We start from the raw sequence: 16,358 nt of genomic DNA, 5'->3' as shown, positions 1-16,358 counted from the left end.
TAGGTTGTTGAGAGTCGAGGGAGCGACCCGGAAGGCGGTGCGGCAGCGATGAACCAATTGGGTGGGAATGTGGTTTGGCATGGCAGAGTGTGATGATCTTGTGCTAGAAGGGTGACCATTTTTTCTGGTCCAAGGCACACAATCAAACGGGGTTGGTTTGGCTGGTACTCCCTTTGAAGTAGTGATCTAAACGATCTTATATTAGTTTACAGAAGAAGTACAATGGAACGACATGCGCGAATGTTGGTGTGTTGGCTGGGCATGTAGCTAGTCCTGCACGAATGTTGGTGTGTGAGCGCGTGGTGTATTTGGGAGTGAGAGTAGCAGCCCAGAAAATTGATTTCTCGTGGCAGATCTAGTTTAGCTAGGCGGTTTGAACTTAGTGTGTTGGTTTCTTTATTCACTTATTTTAGATCGGATGGAGTAGTCAGCATGAGGGTTTCGGCCCATTTTTCCTTATAAACAGAGTCTCTCGTTTTATTCTCCATTCAAGGTTTTCTAGAATAAAGAAATACTTCCTCCATCCGAAATTAGATGACGCTAATTTCGGACGGAGGAAGTATTGATTAGTCTTTAAGATTGCACCTAGTGTATGAACCTTAACAACACTATGATAAGTCTTTTTCGTTGTTGGTAGTCATCTAACATTACGCGCATACGTCAAAACCCTAAGACAACAAGAGGTTACTGTTACAACTACTACAAGACAAGATCGAGAGTTAAAAGAGACTACTACCGGTGTGCACGAGAGTGTTGTGTAGTGGCGTTCTACTCTAGTGATGTGGGTTGTTCAACGACCGCTTGATCATGATCTGTTGCACCAGATCGATTTCAAATTTACCAGCTGACGCAATGCCGGAAGACCGCCAACGACCCAAGCCACGGTCAGGCAGGCGAAATTCTCCTCCCCGTTTCATTTCCAAACGGTTTATATATACCCAGACCACACAACCCCATCTTTTCCACTGAGCTTAGCTTCACCCCTTTCCCCTCCCTCCTCTCCTTGCCCACCCAACAAGCACTCACCACTCCCTTGCATCTGGCTCTCCTATCCCTCCGAGATCGATCGGTCGACCAGGAAACGGAGCGGTGATCGGCAGATCGACGAGATGGGAGATCATCAGCTGATGCATGCTGCTCCGGCCATGTACAACGGCGGCGGTGCCGGGGCAGTCTCTCACGGCATGTGGTGGAACAGCAACGCCACGGCGGCGGTGCCTGCCGCGGCGTGCTCGACGGAGCTCGCCGGGTTCAACACCTGGCCGGCCGGTCTGGCTGCTGGTGGCTACGACGTGGGGGCTGACGGAGGGAAGCAGGCCAAGAGCTGCACCACCACGGCCTCCTCCGAGTCGCCCGGGAACAACAGCTCCCTAACCTTCCAAGAAACCGCCAGCATCAACGACCCGGCAGCCGCCGGCTTCACCGACTGGAATAACCCTTACATGTGAGTTGTTCGTTCCCACTTGATCCCACACCTGCCCTTAATTTGTTCGATTGATTCGCCGTTCGTCCGTGATCTCGTTCTATCATATGATATGATGATAATCGATACACATACGTACATACTCCCGTGACATGCACTGAAATTAATTAACGAAATCTACATGTGTATGTGTGTCTCAACTTCAACAGGAGCAGCGGTGCTGGTAATATGCATGGGTTTCTCCAAGTTGGCCACCATGACATGAGCTCGAGAACGGACCAGCAGAGCATGATGAACGCCGTCGCCGCGCCGAACAACCTAGACCTAGCTCTACAAGGCCACCACCACCACCAGCAACAGCAGCAGGACGATCACCACCGCCAGCAGCAGCTGCTGTCCAGCCTGGGGGCGCCGGAGCTGCTCCTGTCGCCCAACTCGCCCTACGGGTTCCAGTCGTCGCTGCTGAGGAGCCTCATCGAGCCGACGGGTAAGCCAGCACCGGCGGCCGGGCTCCTGCAGCAGTATCAGTACCAGCAGATGGGCGGCCAGACAGGGGCCAGGGAGCCGCTCCAGTTCACCAACGACGCCGCGTTCTGGAACCAGTCTGCCGGGTTCGGCATGGGCATGGCAGCGCCGCCGGCGACTGACAACACCAGCGTGCGTGCGGTGAAACAACCGTCGCCGGCGCCGCGTGGGGCAAACCTTGCACTTAAGGTACGTAAGCTTGGGCTAATGATTAAGTATTTACAACTACAATGCTCTACTAGTAGTTGCAAATATTCCATGGAAGAAGCACGTACAGATGTAGTAGGTGGCTGATTGTAATTTACTTTGGTTGTTTGTAGACTGTGTTAGAAGGCGTGGGAGACTCTAGCTCAATCGTGGCCAAGAAGGCGAGCGGCGAGCCGGCGTTCAAGAAACCCAGAATGGAGACGCCGTCGCCATTGCCGACCTTCAAGGTAAACATGCACGCATGCATGCTCATAGTCATAGTCATACCTTACCTTTAAATCATGGATGGTTAGGTTAGGTTAAATCATGCCACTTGGATCACTTAAACACCATGGACATTATTTGATGTTACATAGTATAATACATAGACGCAAACCCAGATCGATGCATCTTTACAGATTGATTAAAGTTGTGCATGCAACACATTTCAGGTTAGGAAGGAGAAGCTAGGGGACAGGATCACAGCGCTCCAACAGCTCGTCTCTCCTTTCGGAAAGGTACAAGCTTGCTTGCTAGCTTCGCTTAGCTAGCTAGGCTTTTCATGCATGCATGCATGCATCACATAAACAAATGCTAGATATATTACACATGACCTTGAGTATCATCCAATGTGCATCTCTTCTCTGCAAAAGCGTTCATCCTTTCCTCCCCGCCTTTCGAGATCTATCTATCATCTAGACACACACATGTGGAGGAGTATCTAACACACAATCTCGTTGTGCGTGCTGCAGACGGATACGGCGTCGGTGCTGCACGAGACCATCGAGTACATCAAGTTCCTCCACGACCAAGTTGGTGTAAGTGCACGTTCCAAGTCCCTACATATGATTCCATGCCCCCATGCACGCACACGCACGCTTTAATCATGGCGCCCCGAGCACGCACGCACGCACGAGCTCTATCGGTTTCCTCCCACGAATCATCCTCCAGGAGACTCCATTGGAGACCGAGCTCAACATTTGTCTCTGCAACCTTGCATGCAGGTGCTCAGCGCCCCATACCTCAAGAGCGGCCATCATCAGCATCAAGTGCCGCAGTACCTCAAGGTATGTACATGTACATCCATGGCGTGCTGGCCAGTCTGCGCTTGTCATGGCTCCTGCATGCTTTGCTCTCTCTCACTTTCCATGGATACTGCATGCCATTTCAAGTCTCAAAGTGCATGTCTGATGCTAGCTTTTTACATGTGCCTGCGCGTGTCTGGTCACAGAGCTCGAGCAATGGTAGCCCCGACAAGTCGTGCAAGGACGGCGGCGAGGTGTCGCTCAAGGGCCGGGGGTTGTGCCTGGTGCCGATATCGAGCACCTTCGCCGTGGCCAGCGACGTGCCCGTCGACTTCTGGAACCCCTTCGGCCCCCAATTTAGGTAGAGGAAGAAGAAGCATCACAAGGCTTGTTGAACGTACGCCCTGATCGATCAGAAGCTACCATGCACGGATCGATCCGACGACAACGTTCCTCGATCTCGACGAGCTATCTAGTCTATGATCATAATTTGTAACATGTAGTAGCACCACCAAGCAAGGAAGCTTAATTAATTATATGGCTAAGCTAGATGAACCTTTGGAATGAGTGCTTGAAGACTTGGGCTCATTCTTCAGGTTCATCGGGGAATAATCTATTGACCAAGGGATCTGCATGCTAGCTGAGAGGATCAGTACTGGATCATGTCGCGCTGATCATTCGATCATCGTCGTCGTCGATTGTCGTCGTATGATTGGTTGTTAGGTTTGCATCATTGGGCAGTTGTGGAACAGCTTGTTTTAAGAAAGAACTACTACTAGTACTTTTTAATTCAGTGATGATGGATCAAAGCAGATCTGTCTGTAGCAGGTTTCATTTCTCTAAGGATTTGTACTACCAAATAAAGAAGTGGCATCTCCCCTTGATTGATCTCAGCATGCGGTTTACACCTTTGGATCTGGCCACATGCTCTTGTTTTAAGTAGGGCTTCCAGAATTTGTGCGTGCCGTGTGTCTTTTTCTTGAATATTGCCTTCCAGAATCTTTCAGGTTAGACTATCCCATTTCCGAGCCAGTGGATATCTGCATGCGTGTATAGCATATTCTTCTGTGCGTCTCTTATTGTGTGGTCTACGTTGCATTCCTCTCAGCGGTACCAACCGAGCCAGGACCCGTGTATAGTCATCGCTGAAATTGTATCCAAGCAATTTAGAAAATTCAGTTGCATAACAAGTAGTAGGAGTAAAAAAAAAAAATCACTCTTGCATAACAAGTAGTAGGGGTAGTAAAAGCGATGAAACTCACCTGAATCTCAACTGATATGTTGCAGCACTGAAGCTTGGCTGCTGAGTGCTGAGCACAACTGTTTTGCCCTAGCAGCATGCTAGCACCCCATTTCCTGTGCTTTTTTTTTTACATTTGGGTGGTATGGTACCGGACCAATATCGAGTGCACTTTTAGCTCTTTGAGTCTACCTGCGTGGAAAACTGTTGAAATGAAAAAGAGTAAAGCACCAGTTTTTTTTATAGTAAACTGAACATCATAGTGGGATGGTTGGCATAAAAACAATAACAGTTCTTCAGAAGAACGCAGTAAACTACTTGGAGGAGATGCATGAACCGTGTAGGAGTACTTAATTTCTCCTCAGCCCACCAATTCTCCCGTGGCATGGATATAAGTTGAACCTCTGATTTCTCCTGTTCTTGTCGTGAATTTGACCATGTTTCTTGCCATAGAAAGAATTGGTGTCAAACTTTTGAATTTGACTCTTGTTTCACACTCTGTGAAAGCTACCACCATGCAGCTCAACACCCTACGTTAGTGTAATGGTCGAACTCGTAAAGCCAGAGTGCAAGACAAAGTTCAACTTCACGTCGTGCAGAGACCTACAGTGAAATTCATCACCTTTATCTTGATTCTCCGTCTTTTAAAAAGCACTCATAAAAGTAACCACACATTTTTAGTCGTCTGATTTAGGTAGTCACACAATCCAAGCAGAAGCTTGAAGATACTCATGGTATATGTGGTTATAGACAATGCATGATATCCTTGTTGTTACTGTGCTGTTCCTCTTGCGACCCGATTTACACCTGTCACAATAAGCTCGAAGCATAATAATTTATAGCATATAGAATAACAGAGCTGCTGCCGGTTGCTCGAGAAAAAAATGTACTTAATCAACAATGATTAGATATCAAGATCTGATGAAATTTCGCTAGGAAGAAGTCCAACAACGACTACACATATGAAAACACCATCACAATATAGACAAAAATGTGCATGCAACTACACGAGCAGAGGTGCAAAAATATGAAACCAGGAAGGGGATACAAGTTTTACGAACAAAAGATGCAACCATATAGATTGATCAGTCCATAAGCAGTGGATATACTCCTTGGTGCATGAAAATACCCAACACACCTCGCTTGTCGGCAATGTGCCTGCGGATCCTCCCAAACCCACCCTCACCCCAGTCTTCTCCCCACGAGTTCTTGAAGCGCCAGTACTTGACACCGTCTGAATCTGTGCCATAACCAACAATCAGGACAGCATGTCTGCTGCCGGTGTAGTCTCCGTTAGGTTCATAATCCAGGATGCCTCCTTTGTATTTCTGCAGATCATCGAGACTCTGTATACTAACAACCACGGGCTGTTTTGCTACCGCTTTCTCTAGAGCTGTAGAAGTGCATGCTCTAGCCAATGCAACCAAAAGACCGATCTGAGAGAGAGGGCCGGACATTATACTCCAACACTCCCCCTCACGTCTATGCTCCTTTGGAGCTATATGACGTGGGCAGCAGAAGCGGGGGCAGACCGCAATTATTTATTGCGTTTACTAGGTTTTGAACCCTGAACCTGTTGGTTGTTCATCCATCAGACCGATCTAATGGAAGAGACTAGGCAGCACATTATACGTCAACACTCCCCCTCACGTGCGGCTCCCTCAGGCCTAAACGTGGACCGAAAGTGGGCTGCAATTTAATTACGCCAGCCGGGTCTTGAACTCAAGACCTCTTGGCTCCGATACCATGTAGAAGTGCATGCTCTAGCCAATGCAACCAAATGACGGATCTGAGAGAGAGGGCCGGACATTATACTCCAACAAGAGCCTCTTCGGTTGGGTTGACAAATTGAAAGCCTGCTATCCTTGCTGCTACTGTTTTGTTCGGCTTGCAACCCGATTTACTCCTCTCATCGATGTATGGGTAGTCAGTTTCGCTTGAGAGTCCATTTGTTTGTATATACCCGAAGGCCTTTCTTTCTCGCCCCCGTCACACCCATCGTTCTCTGTGTCACAGTCGATGAGCTCTTGAACCGACAACAGAGACTGACTGCAAGGTATTCATGTAATGTACAGCTTCGACCGAGGATGCAACAGCTATGGCCCAACAGCTGCCTGCGACAAATGCACAAGTTAGGGATCCATGCATGCACGCACTAAATTGTAGATACACGCTAGCATGTTAGCTGCCTTTCCAGAATTAAGCTGCACGCAGCAGTAAATAAACTACGATGCACTATGAGAACAATTCAAAACAGACACTAGCTAGCTAGCAACGGAGAATAATGTTTTTAATCTCAAGGCACTCACCACAATTCTGTTGTTTCCTCACAATCGGGGAGACGACGCCAGCTTCAACCCAGTCAATCTCTGACGGCGCAATCCTGCCAATCTCCTTCACACAGATCCAGAGACCAAAAACAAATAATCCATGCCATGCAGCTAGCGCCATATTCCGTGGTCTGAGGTACCTGCGAAGAAAGCCAAAGCGGTGGCCAGCAGCATCCCCAGCATTGCTCCTCTGAGACTGCAATTTGTTCACCAGAAAATATTCAGTTACTTTCATCAAACACGCACGTCCACGCTGAAAGAGAGGCAGATTGAGTTGAGAGAGTGTATGAAGCTAGCCAGAGGCGTACGTACGTGTAGGTGTCTCAGCCTGGTAGCTCCGGCCGGCCCCGACGGCGACCCGGCCGCCGCGGCCTGGCCGCAGAACCGCCGCAGCAGGGTCCTCCCCGCGACTCCCAACGCCGGACGAAACATGCCTGCCTGCCTGCACCTCGCTCGACCATGGATCCAATAAGAATATAGATGATGAGGAGGAGGGCCAACGGAGCTCTGGAATTGGAGTCGGCATCCAACTCATGCTCGGACGATCCACCGTGGATGAATAGGAGTCTCAAAGGCGGTAGGCTTTATTGTCTTTCAGTCGCGAGCTACGCTCTCCCGGTCCGACACGGCTGCCTGGAACCACTGCTGCTTCACCCCCGCTTCCTCAGGTAGCAAGGGCCATCCACTGTCATTTGTCCTGTTCAAATTTGTCCTGTTCTTGGGACCAAAGAAAATCGTGTACTTTTCGTAGAATTTGACCATGTTTCTTGCCATAGAAAGAATTGGTGTTAAACTTTTGAATTTGCCTCTGTTTCCACCCTCTTTGAAAGCTACCACCATGCACCTCAACACCCTACGTCAGTGTAATGGTCGAACTCGTGAAGCCAGCGTGCAAGACAAAGTTCAACTTCACGTCGTGCACAGACCCACAGTGAAATTCAACACCTTTATCTTGATTCTTCGTCTTTTAAAAAGCACTCGTAAAAGTAACCACACGATCACAATGGATGGGCAAAGTGTAATTCAAGATTATTGCTCTGAAGTGAAAATAATGCTATCTGAATAATCAAAAGGGTGGTGCAAGTGCAACAGCTAAAGATTTTAGTGTGATTTCTGAAATTTCAGAGGACGTATACATGATTCTAGATGATTTAGGCTAGCGATGTCGAAATTAATTTATGAAGATATTAGCTGAGTATCCTAAACCGCATTCTGGATGAGCTGGCTTGGCAAGATTTAATCTGGTCTTACAGGCGCAAGATCACTTGAAAATACCTTTCTAACTTTCTGATAGATACTGATAGATCCACAGAAGCCTCACTTTTCTGACTTTTCTGTCGAGGCTGGACCTGAACTTCCAACACTTTTCCATACCTGAAGTTTCGGCCACACCATCTGAAATAAACAAAAGATCACTGTCAGACTTTGGCCGTGTAATCCTAGCTTACTTGCCACTAGCAATAGAAGATAAAAAGTGGACTACATAGCAAGATGCATTGCATGCTAGCTCAGAGAAAACATGGAATTTCTAGCAGCCTTGCTTCCAAAATAGCAATTCAGAGTTTCAGGCCCGTTGACTAACCAAGGAAGCTGGGATGCAGAAAATTCTTCAAGAGGAAACAATTGCTTAATCAGGTGGCCTCTTCCACTTGACAAGGTGAAAACAAATGGCAAACCATTGAAGTTCACAAAATATCGAAACCGTCTATGAAAATAGCACACAAAGAGGATTACAAGTCAATAAACTATTTGTTTGTCCGTAAGAACATGAATCACTGAATTCCTCAACTGAAAAAATTAGAGAATTTTACAAAAAAGGAAAAAATGGAACTAAACATTTAACGCCCCTCTTGCATTGTCATAGTCATGCCATTCAGAGATATTTCCAGGTTATCTCTTTGCTCTTCAGTTTCATACTTCCGTTTCCTAAAATATACAGGCTCCTTCGGAGTAGGAAGTGGGGCTGTTTCATTTTCTAGCATGAACACAGTGGATGACATCAGTGGACGAGCATCTGGATCATCTTGAACACACAACAGACCTAACTGAATACACCGCAGAACTCCATGAAGTGGACAGTTCTCCACAATGGACGAGTCCACCAATTTTCTTGCATTTCCATCTTTCCATAAGCTCCATGCCTAAACCAATGAAATCCTCAATTTATTATGAGTGTTTTGAGTTGCAAAAAGTTTAGAGCATAGTAGTGAACTTACATAAGCTATAAGGCTTGGAAAATCCATTATGAGATTGGATGAACTGATCTTTAACCCGCTTACAATCTCCAACAGTAGAACGCCAAAGCTGTACGTGTCAGACTTGACTGAAAAGGAACCTTCCATTGCATATTCAGGAGACATGTAGCCGCTGTTTGAATCATTCCAAGAAAAATGAATTAGTTAAGCTGGATAAAACAGGGTTAAGCCTTACCTAGTGTATATATTACTTACTATGTCCCAACAACACGGATAGTGTTCGCTTGTTGTTCATTTCCACCAAAGATCCTTGCCATACCAAAATCTGATATTTTAGGGTTCATTTCCGCATCTAACAAGACATTGCTTGCTTTGAGATCTCTATGGATTATTGTTAACCTTGAATCTTGGTGGAGATAAAGAAGCCCTCTTGCTATTCCTTTAATTACCTTGAACCGGGTCGGCCAATCAAGCACACCATTTCTTGTGGCATCTTGCAAGAAAATGCAAAATTAAAATCATTAACAAACCATCACAACTTCAGTTATTCTAAGAATATTTTTGCGAGACATGACCATAAGAGCAGAACATACCAAAAAGGAAGGTGTCTAAGCTTTTGTTAGGTAAGTATTCATATAGCAATAACTTCTCATCTTCATGAGTGCAGTAACCAAGAAGCCTAACTAAGTTTCTATGCTGCAATTTGGCAATCAGAACCACTTCATTTCTGAACTCGTCGGCCCCTTGCCCAGAACTCTTACTAAGCCTTTTGACAGCAACTTCATTGCCACCTTCTAACCGGCCCTACATAAAGACATCATTTTTCAATTGAACAACAAATGGCGATTTTTTTCCCGATGATCAGGCTAAAAATTATTACCTTGTAAACTTTTCCAAAGCCACCCTTCCCGAGCATGTTGTAGTCTGAGAAATTGTCCGTTGCAGTAACAACATCTTCAAAACAAATATATGGAAGTTCTATAGTTTCATTCTCAAGTTCATTAGATTTGGATTTTTTTGACAGTTGTCCTGTATATTTGTTCTTAGTTTCCTTGATTCGTCGTTTTCCTGCCAAAAATGCATTCAGGTCAATACTATTTCTTATGAATAACTCATGAAAATTGCACCCTGAGAAAGTAAAACAAATATTGTTTTTACCTCTTGACTTGCATATCCACACAAGGCTGATGCATGCGAGTATCAGAATACTAGCAATTACTGGGAGTGCAATCTTCAACACATTACTCTCTCTGTCAACTGCATAAAGCCAGAAATATAATCCAGGAAGAGAATCATGGGTTCAAAATTTAACATGCGTTTTTTTGGCATGTTTTATGTTTGTCGTGATTAGTATGTCATCCAAACCGCATCTAAGACATTTCTGGGAGTACAATCTTCAATACATTACTCTGCTTCTCAACTGCAGAAAGGCAGAAATATAGTCCAGCAAGAGAATGATGCTTTCAAAATTTACACGCATTTCTTGCGAGTGTTGTGTTTTTCGTGATTAGTATGTCATCCCAAACCACATCTAGCATTCAACATAAAAGGGATAGATCACACTGTACAATCCATAAGCGCATAAGGAAAGATGTATACCTGCTGAACTGGCTAGACGAAGGTACAGGTTCTCGCCACTTCCATCACGAAACTTTCCTGTGTCGACAAGCTCCCCCAACCAAATCAAGCACCTTGACTGATCACTAGACGTGCTGCCATTTTTCATGTTAGAAAAAGCATACGCGGTGCAAGAGCAGTTGTTTCTGCACTCTGCTTCGCATTGGTCAAAGCTTCTGTTCCTGACATACACAAACTTATCGGGTGTCTTCATGCCACGCAAGGTCGAGAAAGTATCTCCACCACTACATGTAGGCTCCTCCTTTCTCCGACACCCTCGGGAGAAGTTTGCACCATCAGGCTCATACCCACTGAGGCAGTTGCATTTGGGAACTGTTTCGGTGGCATCACAGTAACCAAATGGTCCGCAATAGGCATAGCGGTCACAAATAGGATTAGGCCGCTCTATGAAAACCTCCCATGACGATGAGGTGCTGTTCCACGCTAAAAATTGAAACATGCCCGTGTAGTGCAGAATCATGCGCGTGCTTGGCGAGCCGTTGGAGACGGTGAATGTCAAGTAGAACTTACCCCCAATGTCGACAGTTGTTTGGGTCATGATGAAGCCTGTGCTGCTTTGATACAGGGCAGTGACCAAAGCACCATCCCACGCAGCTCTGCGCCAATACGGCCTCGTCCCATTCCAGATGACAACCTGGAGGTCTGAACTAGAGTCACCACCCATGGAGTAGTTGCTCGTGGCTGGGTCGTCAGGACCCCTCCAAGCCACGAGGCGAGTGTAGAGATCATCATCTGTGCTCAGTGGTAATTGCATGCCGGGGAGGATGGTGTCGGTTGGGTAATGGAAACTCTGCCATATATCTGTGCCGCTCGGTGACCGGATGACCAAGTTCCCGGAGTCGAGAAGTACAGCAGAAGTTCCCGTGGCTCCGGTTGTGAAGTTGTTCATGGTTGTCCAAAGAGTGCGGCCTTGGGAGTCAGACAACACAAGATCAGAATTGTTGGTCACAACCAGCTTCCCGGGAGAACCGTTGGTAATCGGCTTGTCGCGATTAGCAACCCACACATACGTACGCTTGGGGATGTTGTTGTACCATATGCCGACGTATGAGCCCGCAGTCGAGTTTGTGGGGGAGAAGAAGCCAAGAGCAAAGACACCATTGTCTGAGACGAGCTTGTCGCCGGCGGAGAGCGGCTTTGCAGGAGTCAGGCGGTCATCAGATCTGCAGAGACAAATCAATGACAGGAGGACGAACATCGGGAGAGGATGAGGAGCCATACCTATTCAGGATTCTCTCACATATGCCTCTGCTGTGGCGATCAAAGGAGGGAGATCTTTTCAGATCGAGCCAAGGAAGGAGAAGTTGAATGGCATGAAGATGCTTGGCATTGATTATTTGGTTGGCCCCTTGGACGATATAGCGCCACGAGGTACTAAGGGGGAACACTGCTATGATTTTTCTGTGCGGTTTTCGTTGAAAATTAGCTCATCAGTCATCACATTTGCATGTCCAGCTTGACCGGAACGTTGGTGATTCTAGGAGTATTATTCAGCATTGGCTGCTGGTCTCCATGGGGAATTTCACATCAGGAAAAATATCTAGCTACCGTTTTTCAGCAGGCTACAGTTTTTCGCTGTAATGTCTGCATCAGCCACCGTGAAACTGACACATATGAGAAGTACAAGTAGTTTTACTCAAGAACAGGAAAGGGGATAATGCTAAGAAATGGGTTACCGTCAGGTGGAGCTCCGGCGGGGTGGCTCGCGGCGACGGTGGCGGCCGGACGCCGACGGCGGAGGGGCGGGTTGCGCACCAACCAGAGCCATTCGTGGGGCTTCATTCGGCTTACGACCGTACATATGTGGCGGACGGAATGCCGGCTGCAACCGTGGCGGGCCCATCGCTGGTGGTAACGGCGCGCGGCTAGGGGGCAAGAAGAAATCGGCGGAGGATGACTGCCGGCCGGATGCTATGGCCGCCTGGGAGAGGGGGGCCAAGATAAGCGGCGGCGGCGGTATTTGGGCAATGCGCGGGGGTAACGGCGACGGAGTCGAAGCGCGAGACGGCCCAGCGCACGGGGAGGCAACAGGCCACAGCCTCTTTTTCTGTTTTTATTTTATTTTATACGCCTTTTGTTTTCGTTTTCTGCTTTTCTTTTTAATTTTTTTGTACTTCCAAATATTCTAAAAATATACTCCCTCCGTTCCTAAATATTTGTCTTTCTAGATATTTCAACAAGTGACTACATACGGAGCAAAATGAGTGAATCTACTATCTAAAGTATGTCTATATACATCCGTATGTGGTAGTCCATTTGAAATCTCTAAAAAGAATATTTAGGAACGGAGGGAGTATATTAGGAAAATAAATAAATTAAACATTTGAAATATATTAATCAAGAATTTTAAAAATGTTAAATTTGTATAGAAAAAAGTTTCTCGTGTATAAAAAAAAATACAAAAATGGAAATGTTGATCATGTATTTAATAAATTTTAATCAAACATTTGAAAAAATAATTAATCAGGATTTGAAAATGTTAATCAAGCATTTAAAAAATATTAACTGTGTATGGAAAATATTTCTCATATATACAAACTATGTATACAATAAATATATAATGTGTATGAAATTTTTTGGATCATGTATTTAAAATATTAAGTGTGTATACAAAATGTTCCTAGTGTATAATAAAAATGTACAACATACATTAAATAAAGGAAGACATCAAAAAATATTTTTTTAAGTGATCCGATGAGAAAATTCTGCATTTTTGGTCCGCATGTGCCTCTTGGGAGGGATGAACTTACAATGTGATCGAATGAACTATGCCGATTAAACAGAACCCGAGAAGTATTCACCCCTCTTGCCCCAATCCAATAGAGCGGGTGCTAAATAAATAAACTCTCGCACTTAGTCTAGCCTGTTCAAACACACCGCTGATCATATCCCGTTATCATTGTGAAGCTCCTCCTGGATTGTTCTGTTCTTACACAACAAAATACTGAATAGTTGAAGGCTCCTAGATTGGTCCAAGTGTTGTGCCAGAAGGAGGCCTTCGAACTGTCCCCAATGTTGATGAAGGTGGAAGCCCTGAACAAGGCCATATCAGTTGCATCCCAAGGAAGTTGCGAGCCAACCCATGGGCATCCCAGATCAATCCACTACAACCATAGCCATCACAGGTGTTGAGCCTACCCGAAACGCTGGAGATCTGCAATATTGACTCCTCCGAGCCCCTTAGGGCTGCAAACCGTCTTCTAGTTTACCAACGCGTGCCTCCTCTGTCGTCCCCGCTCCAGACAAATCCCTCTAGATCTTTTCGATTTCACTTGGGCCCACTTAAGCAAAGGGATAGCGGTCATCTGAAAAATGGGCGTAGAGGTCAATACCTCCTTGGCGAGTGTGATTCTACCGACAGTAAATGATGTTTTCCCCATTCAATCCAGGGCGTCTACCATGAATCTTGTTAGTGAGCGGCGGTAGAAAACAACTTCCCAAATTTCAACCCTGTCGAAGTCCACATCAAGATTGGATAATTCATGTCGATGGTAGACGAGAGCCTCCCACTTGAGTTGGGCAGAACGATGTGTCGACGCCCCCAATGGCTTTATAGATGTGCATGCCACTTCCTTGGCGACCACGGTCTACTGCTCAATAGCCCCCACCTTCTGTCTCTGCCAAACATTCAAGGCCTTGGTCAGGCGACTAAGCTATTATGTGGAGGCGATCATGTTCTTTTGCCAGACGAAAGACACCTTGTCCTTGAAGTCACCAAAAAAGAAACCAATACTCTTCAAACTTGAAAAGGGGATTCCTCATCTCAAATATGTTCTTGTTTAGCAGGAGTAGGGCATGATCTGAACATAGAAAGTGGATGGCTTGTATGAAGGCCCGGGAAACATCACATCTCAATCACCCAAAGAAAATTCAAGGCCAACTGATGAAGCAATCGTCACTTTCCCTTCAAACCTGACCGGTTTCATCTCAAAACCTAGATTCTTACTCGAAGATGGTCTGGTTTTCTAAGCAGTGTACATCACAACTTTTGTGAAACCTTCTCAATTTTTTACCACAACATGTAGATGCCATATGAGGGCACCATGTCAAGTTTCATGTTTTCCAGGCTTCATTTGCATTTTTTAAAGTTATATGCACAAAATGTCTAAAATATACACATAATGCCTATAAAAGGAAATAGATGTGGGGAAAGAACCATAAGAAAAAAGAAAAAACAAATAATATTGAAAAGAACATAGCATAAAATGAAAAAAAGCACTCAATGCACAAAATAAATGGAACAAAATAAAGGAGAGAAAAAATGTTTGTCGAGTGCCATGTGGCAAGAACTTGGGAAAGTCCTTGTTTCTCGAGTACCACATGGTAGGAACTCGACAAAATCCTTGTTTGCCTAGTACCATGTGGCAGGAACTCGGCAAAGGCGTTATTTGCTGAATGTCGGCCTTTTGACTAGTTTTTTCTCCGTGTAACTCAACATAATTCGTGTTTATCGAGTGCATGCACTCCGCTAAATAAGCTGTCACTAGGCAAATATGATATTTCTATAGTAAAAGATATGTTTTTGTCCAACGAGTCAAGATTTATCGGGATAACCACAAATGAACATGTTATTTAAGGTTAGAAAAAAGACAAACATACAATGCAACACTTGATTTAGGTAGTTCAACCTAGTTATATTTTTGTTTCTGTCGTGGTTTTGTCACGGCAGATGTCCTAGAGAAAGGACTTAGTCGTGGAGCCATCGCTACGGGTTAGCTTAAAGGGGTTAAAGCGGACAAGGGACGCAAGAGAGTTTATACTAGTTCGGCCCCTTACGATGAAGGTAAAAGCCTACGTCTAGTTGTGATGGAATTGATGGGGTTTCGATGACCAGGGAGCGAATACGCTTTGCCTGGGTCTCGAGTTGTTGTCTGTTGTCCCTGAACCGCCGCCGGGTCGTCCCCTTATATACATGGGTTGACGCCCGCCGGTTTACAGAATCCCGAGGCCGGCTCATAATCGTGTCCGGCTCGGTCTCTGCTACTTCTATCTTACAACACAAGTTTACATATCAATGCCGGTTTACGTCTACAGGCCTTAAACCGGCTTTGGGCCTTGGGCCTTCATGAAGCGTCACTGTCTGTCTTCATGGACTTCAGATACAGATGAACTACTTACGGGGTTAACCCGGCCTCTCCTGGCCGGTTTACGCCCAGTGGTAATATCCCCAACATTAGGCCCCAGATTGATTTGAACTGGTTCATGTCAATCCTCAATACTTTAAGAAAATTTCTTCTTTGACATCTTCATATAATCTTGTAAACCGCCGTGACATCATCTTCTAGGATCATGGTAAACCGCCGTGACGTCACCTGTCATTTAAAACTGCGTATAACCCACCTTCATTAATGAGCCTCCGACAATGGAGGCGACAGCTGCGCCTCATATCCAAAAATTCGGCTCCTCGATTTTCGCGCCTGTCGTTTAAATCCCTTATAAATAGGGCCAGGGGGTCTTTCCATTTTCCCCCTCGTGTCTCTTCGCGTCATCGTCATCCTCGCGACGCCCGAACCTTCGACCTCGGCCGCCGCCGTCAACCTTCGACTGCTGCACCAACCTTGGCCGCTGCATCGACCTGAACATACCAGAGCTCCTCCACGCGCCGCCGCTGCTCAACAGCCTCCGTAAGTCTCCCCTTTCTCTTACCATAGATCTGCACTTAGGGTTTCTGTCGTTCATCAGTGTTCGTCGCCGCCCTTCTTTTCCCTTATTTATATCCATTGATTAGATCCAAAAACCACATAGATCTCGCGCGGTAGTAGTTTAAACCACATAGATCTCGCGCGATAGTAGTTT

At 45.9% G+C, this 16,358-nt stretch overlaps 3 protein-coding genes across 3 annotated transcripts; 1 reads left to right on the top strand and 2 right to left on the bottom strand.

Moving 5' to 3' along the window:
• The first annotated feature begins 951 nt into the window (after positions 1–951).
• LOC123055060 (transcription factor bHLH112) lies at positions 952–4,066 on the top strand. Its single transcript, XM_044478970.1, has 7 exons — positions 952–1,444; positions 1,633–2,137; positions 2,269–2,382; positions 2,587–2,652; positions 2,887–2,952; positions 3,139–3,201; positions 3,366–4,066. The coding sequence occupies exons 1-7, from the start codon at positions 1,110–1,112 to the stop codon at positions 3,522–3,524; spliced, it is 1,308 nt and encodes a 435-aa protein (XP_044334905.1). The 5' UTR covers positions 952–1,109; the 3' UTR covers positions 3,525–4,066.
• A 1,534-nt stretch (positions 4,067–5,600) lies between these two features.
• Positions 5,601–7,569, bottom strand: LOC123055059 (uncharacterized). Its single transcript, XM_044478969.1, has 3 exons — positions 7,042–7,569; positions 6,709–6,925; positions 5,601–6,513 (listed from the first exon to the last, which is right to left on the bottom strand). Exons 1-3 carry the CDS (start codon positions 7,159–7,161, stop codon positions 6,410–6,412), a joined length of 441 nt encoding a protein of 146 aa, XP_044334904.1. The 5' UTR covers positions 7,162–7,569; the 3' UTR covers positions 5,601–6,409.
• Positions 7,570–8,399: 830 nt separating this feature from the next.
• LOC123055057 (G-type lectin S-receptor-like serine/threonine-protein kinase B120) lies at positions 8,400–12,538 on the bottom strand. Its single transcript, XM_044478967.1, has 7 exons — positions 10,524–12,538; positions 10,083–10,181; positions 9,805–9,992; positions 9,518–9,728; positions 9,180–9,417; positions 8,946–9,096; positions 8,400–8,870 (listed from the first exon to the last, which is right to left on the bottom strand). Exons 1-7 carry the CDS (start codon positions 11,779–11,781, stop codon positions 8,568–8,570), a joined length of 2,448 nt encoding a protein of 815 aa, XP_044334902.1. The 5' UTR covers positions 11,782–12,538; the 3' UTR covers positions 8,400–8,567.
• Between the last annotated feature and the right edge of the window lie 3,820 nt (positions 12,539–16,358).

This window comes from Triticum aestivum, chromosome 2D, assembly GCF_018294505.1.
Source record: "Triticum aestivum cultivar Chinese Spring chromosome 2D, IWGSC CS RefSeq v2.1, whole genome shotgun sequence".
NCBI lineage: Eukaryota > Viridiplantae > Streptophyta > Magnoliopsida > Poales > Poaceae > Triticum > Triticum aestivum.
This window is presented reverse-complemented; position numbering and strand designations above follow the sequence as displayed.

Coding starts and splice junctions, on each gene's coding strand:
- LOC123055060 (XM_044478970.1), top strand. CDS start 1,110: ATGGGAGATCATCAGCTGATGCATGCTGCTCCGGCCATGTACAACGGC. Junction 1,445..1,632: donor GACTGGAATAACCCTTACAT/GTGAGTTGTTCG, acceptor CAACTTCAACAG/GAGCAGCGGTGCTGGTAATA. Junction 2,383..2,586: donor CGCCATTGCCGACCTTCAAG/GTAAACATGCAC, acceptor AACACATTTCAG/GTTAGGAAGGAGAAGCTAGG.
- LOC123055059 (XM_044478969.1), bottom strand. CDS start 7,161: ATGTTTCGTCCGGCGTTGGGAGTCGCGGGGAGGACCCTGCTGCGGCGG. Junction 6,926..7,041: donor CCAGGCTGAGACACCTACAC/GTACGTACGCCT, acceptor AACAAATTGCAG/TCTCAGAGGAGCAATGCTGG. Junction 6,514..6,708: donor GAGGAAACAACAGAATTGTG/GTGAGTGCCTTG, acceptor CATTTGTCGCAG/GCAGCTGTTGGGCCATAGCT.
- LOC123055057 (XM_044478967.1), bottom strand. CDS start 11,781: ATGGCTCCTCATCCTCTCCCGATGTTCGTCCTCCTGTCATTGATTTGT. Junction 9,993..10,082: donor GTGGATATGCAAGTCAAGAG/GTAAAAACAATA, acceptor CATTTTTGGCAG/GAAAACGACGAATCAAGGAA. Junction 9,097..9,179: donor ATCCGTGTTGTTGGGACATA/GTAAGTAATATA, acceptor TGATTCAAACAG/CGGCTACATGTCTCCTGAAT.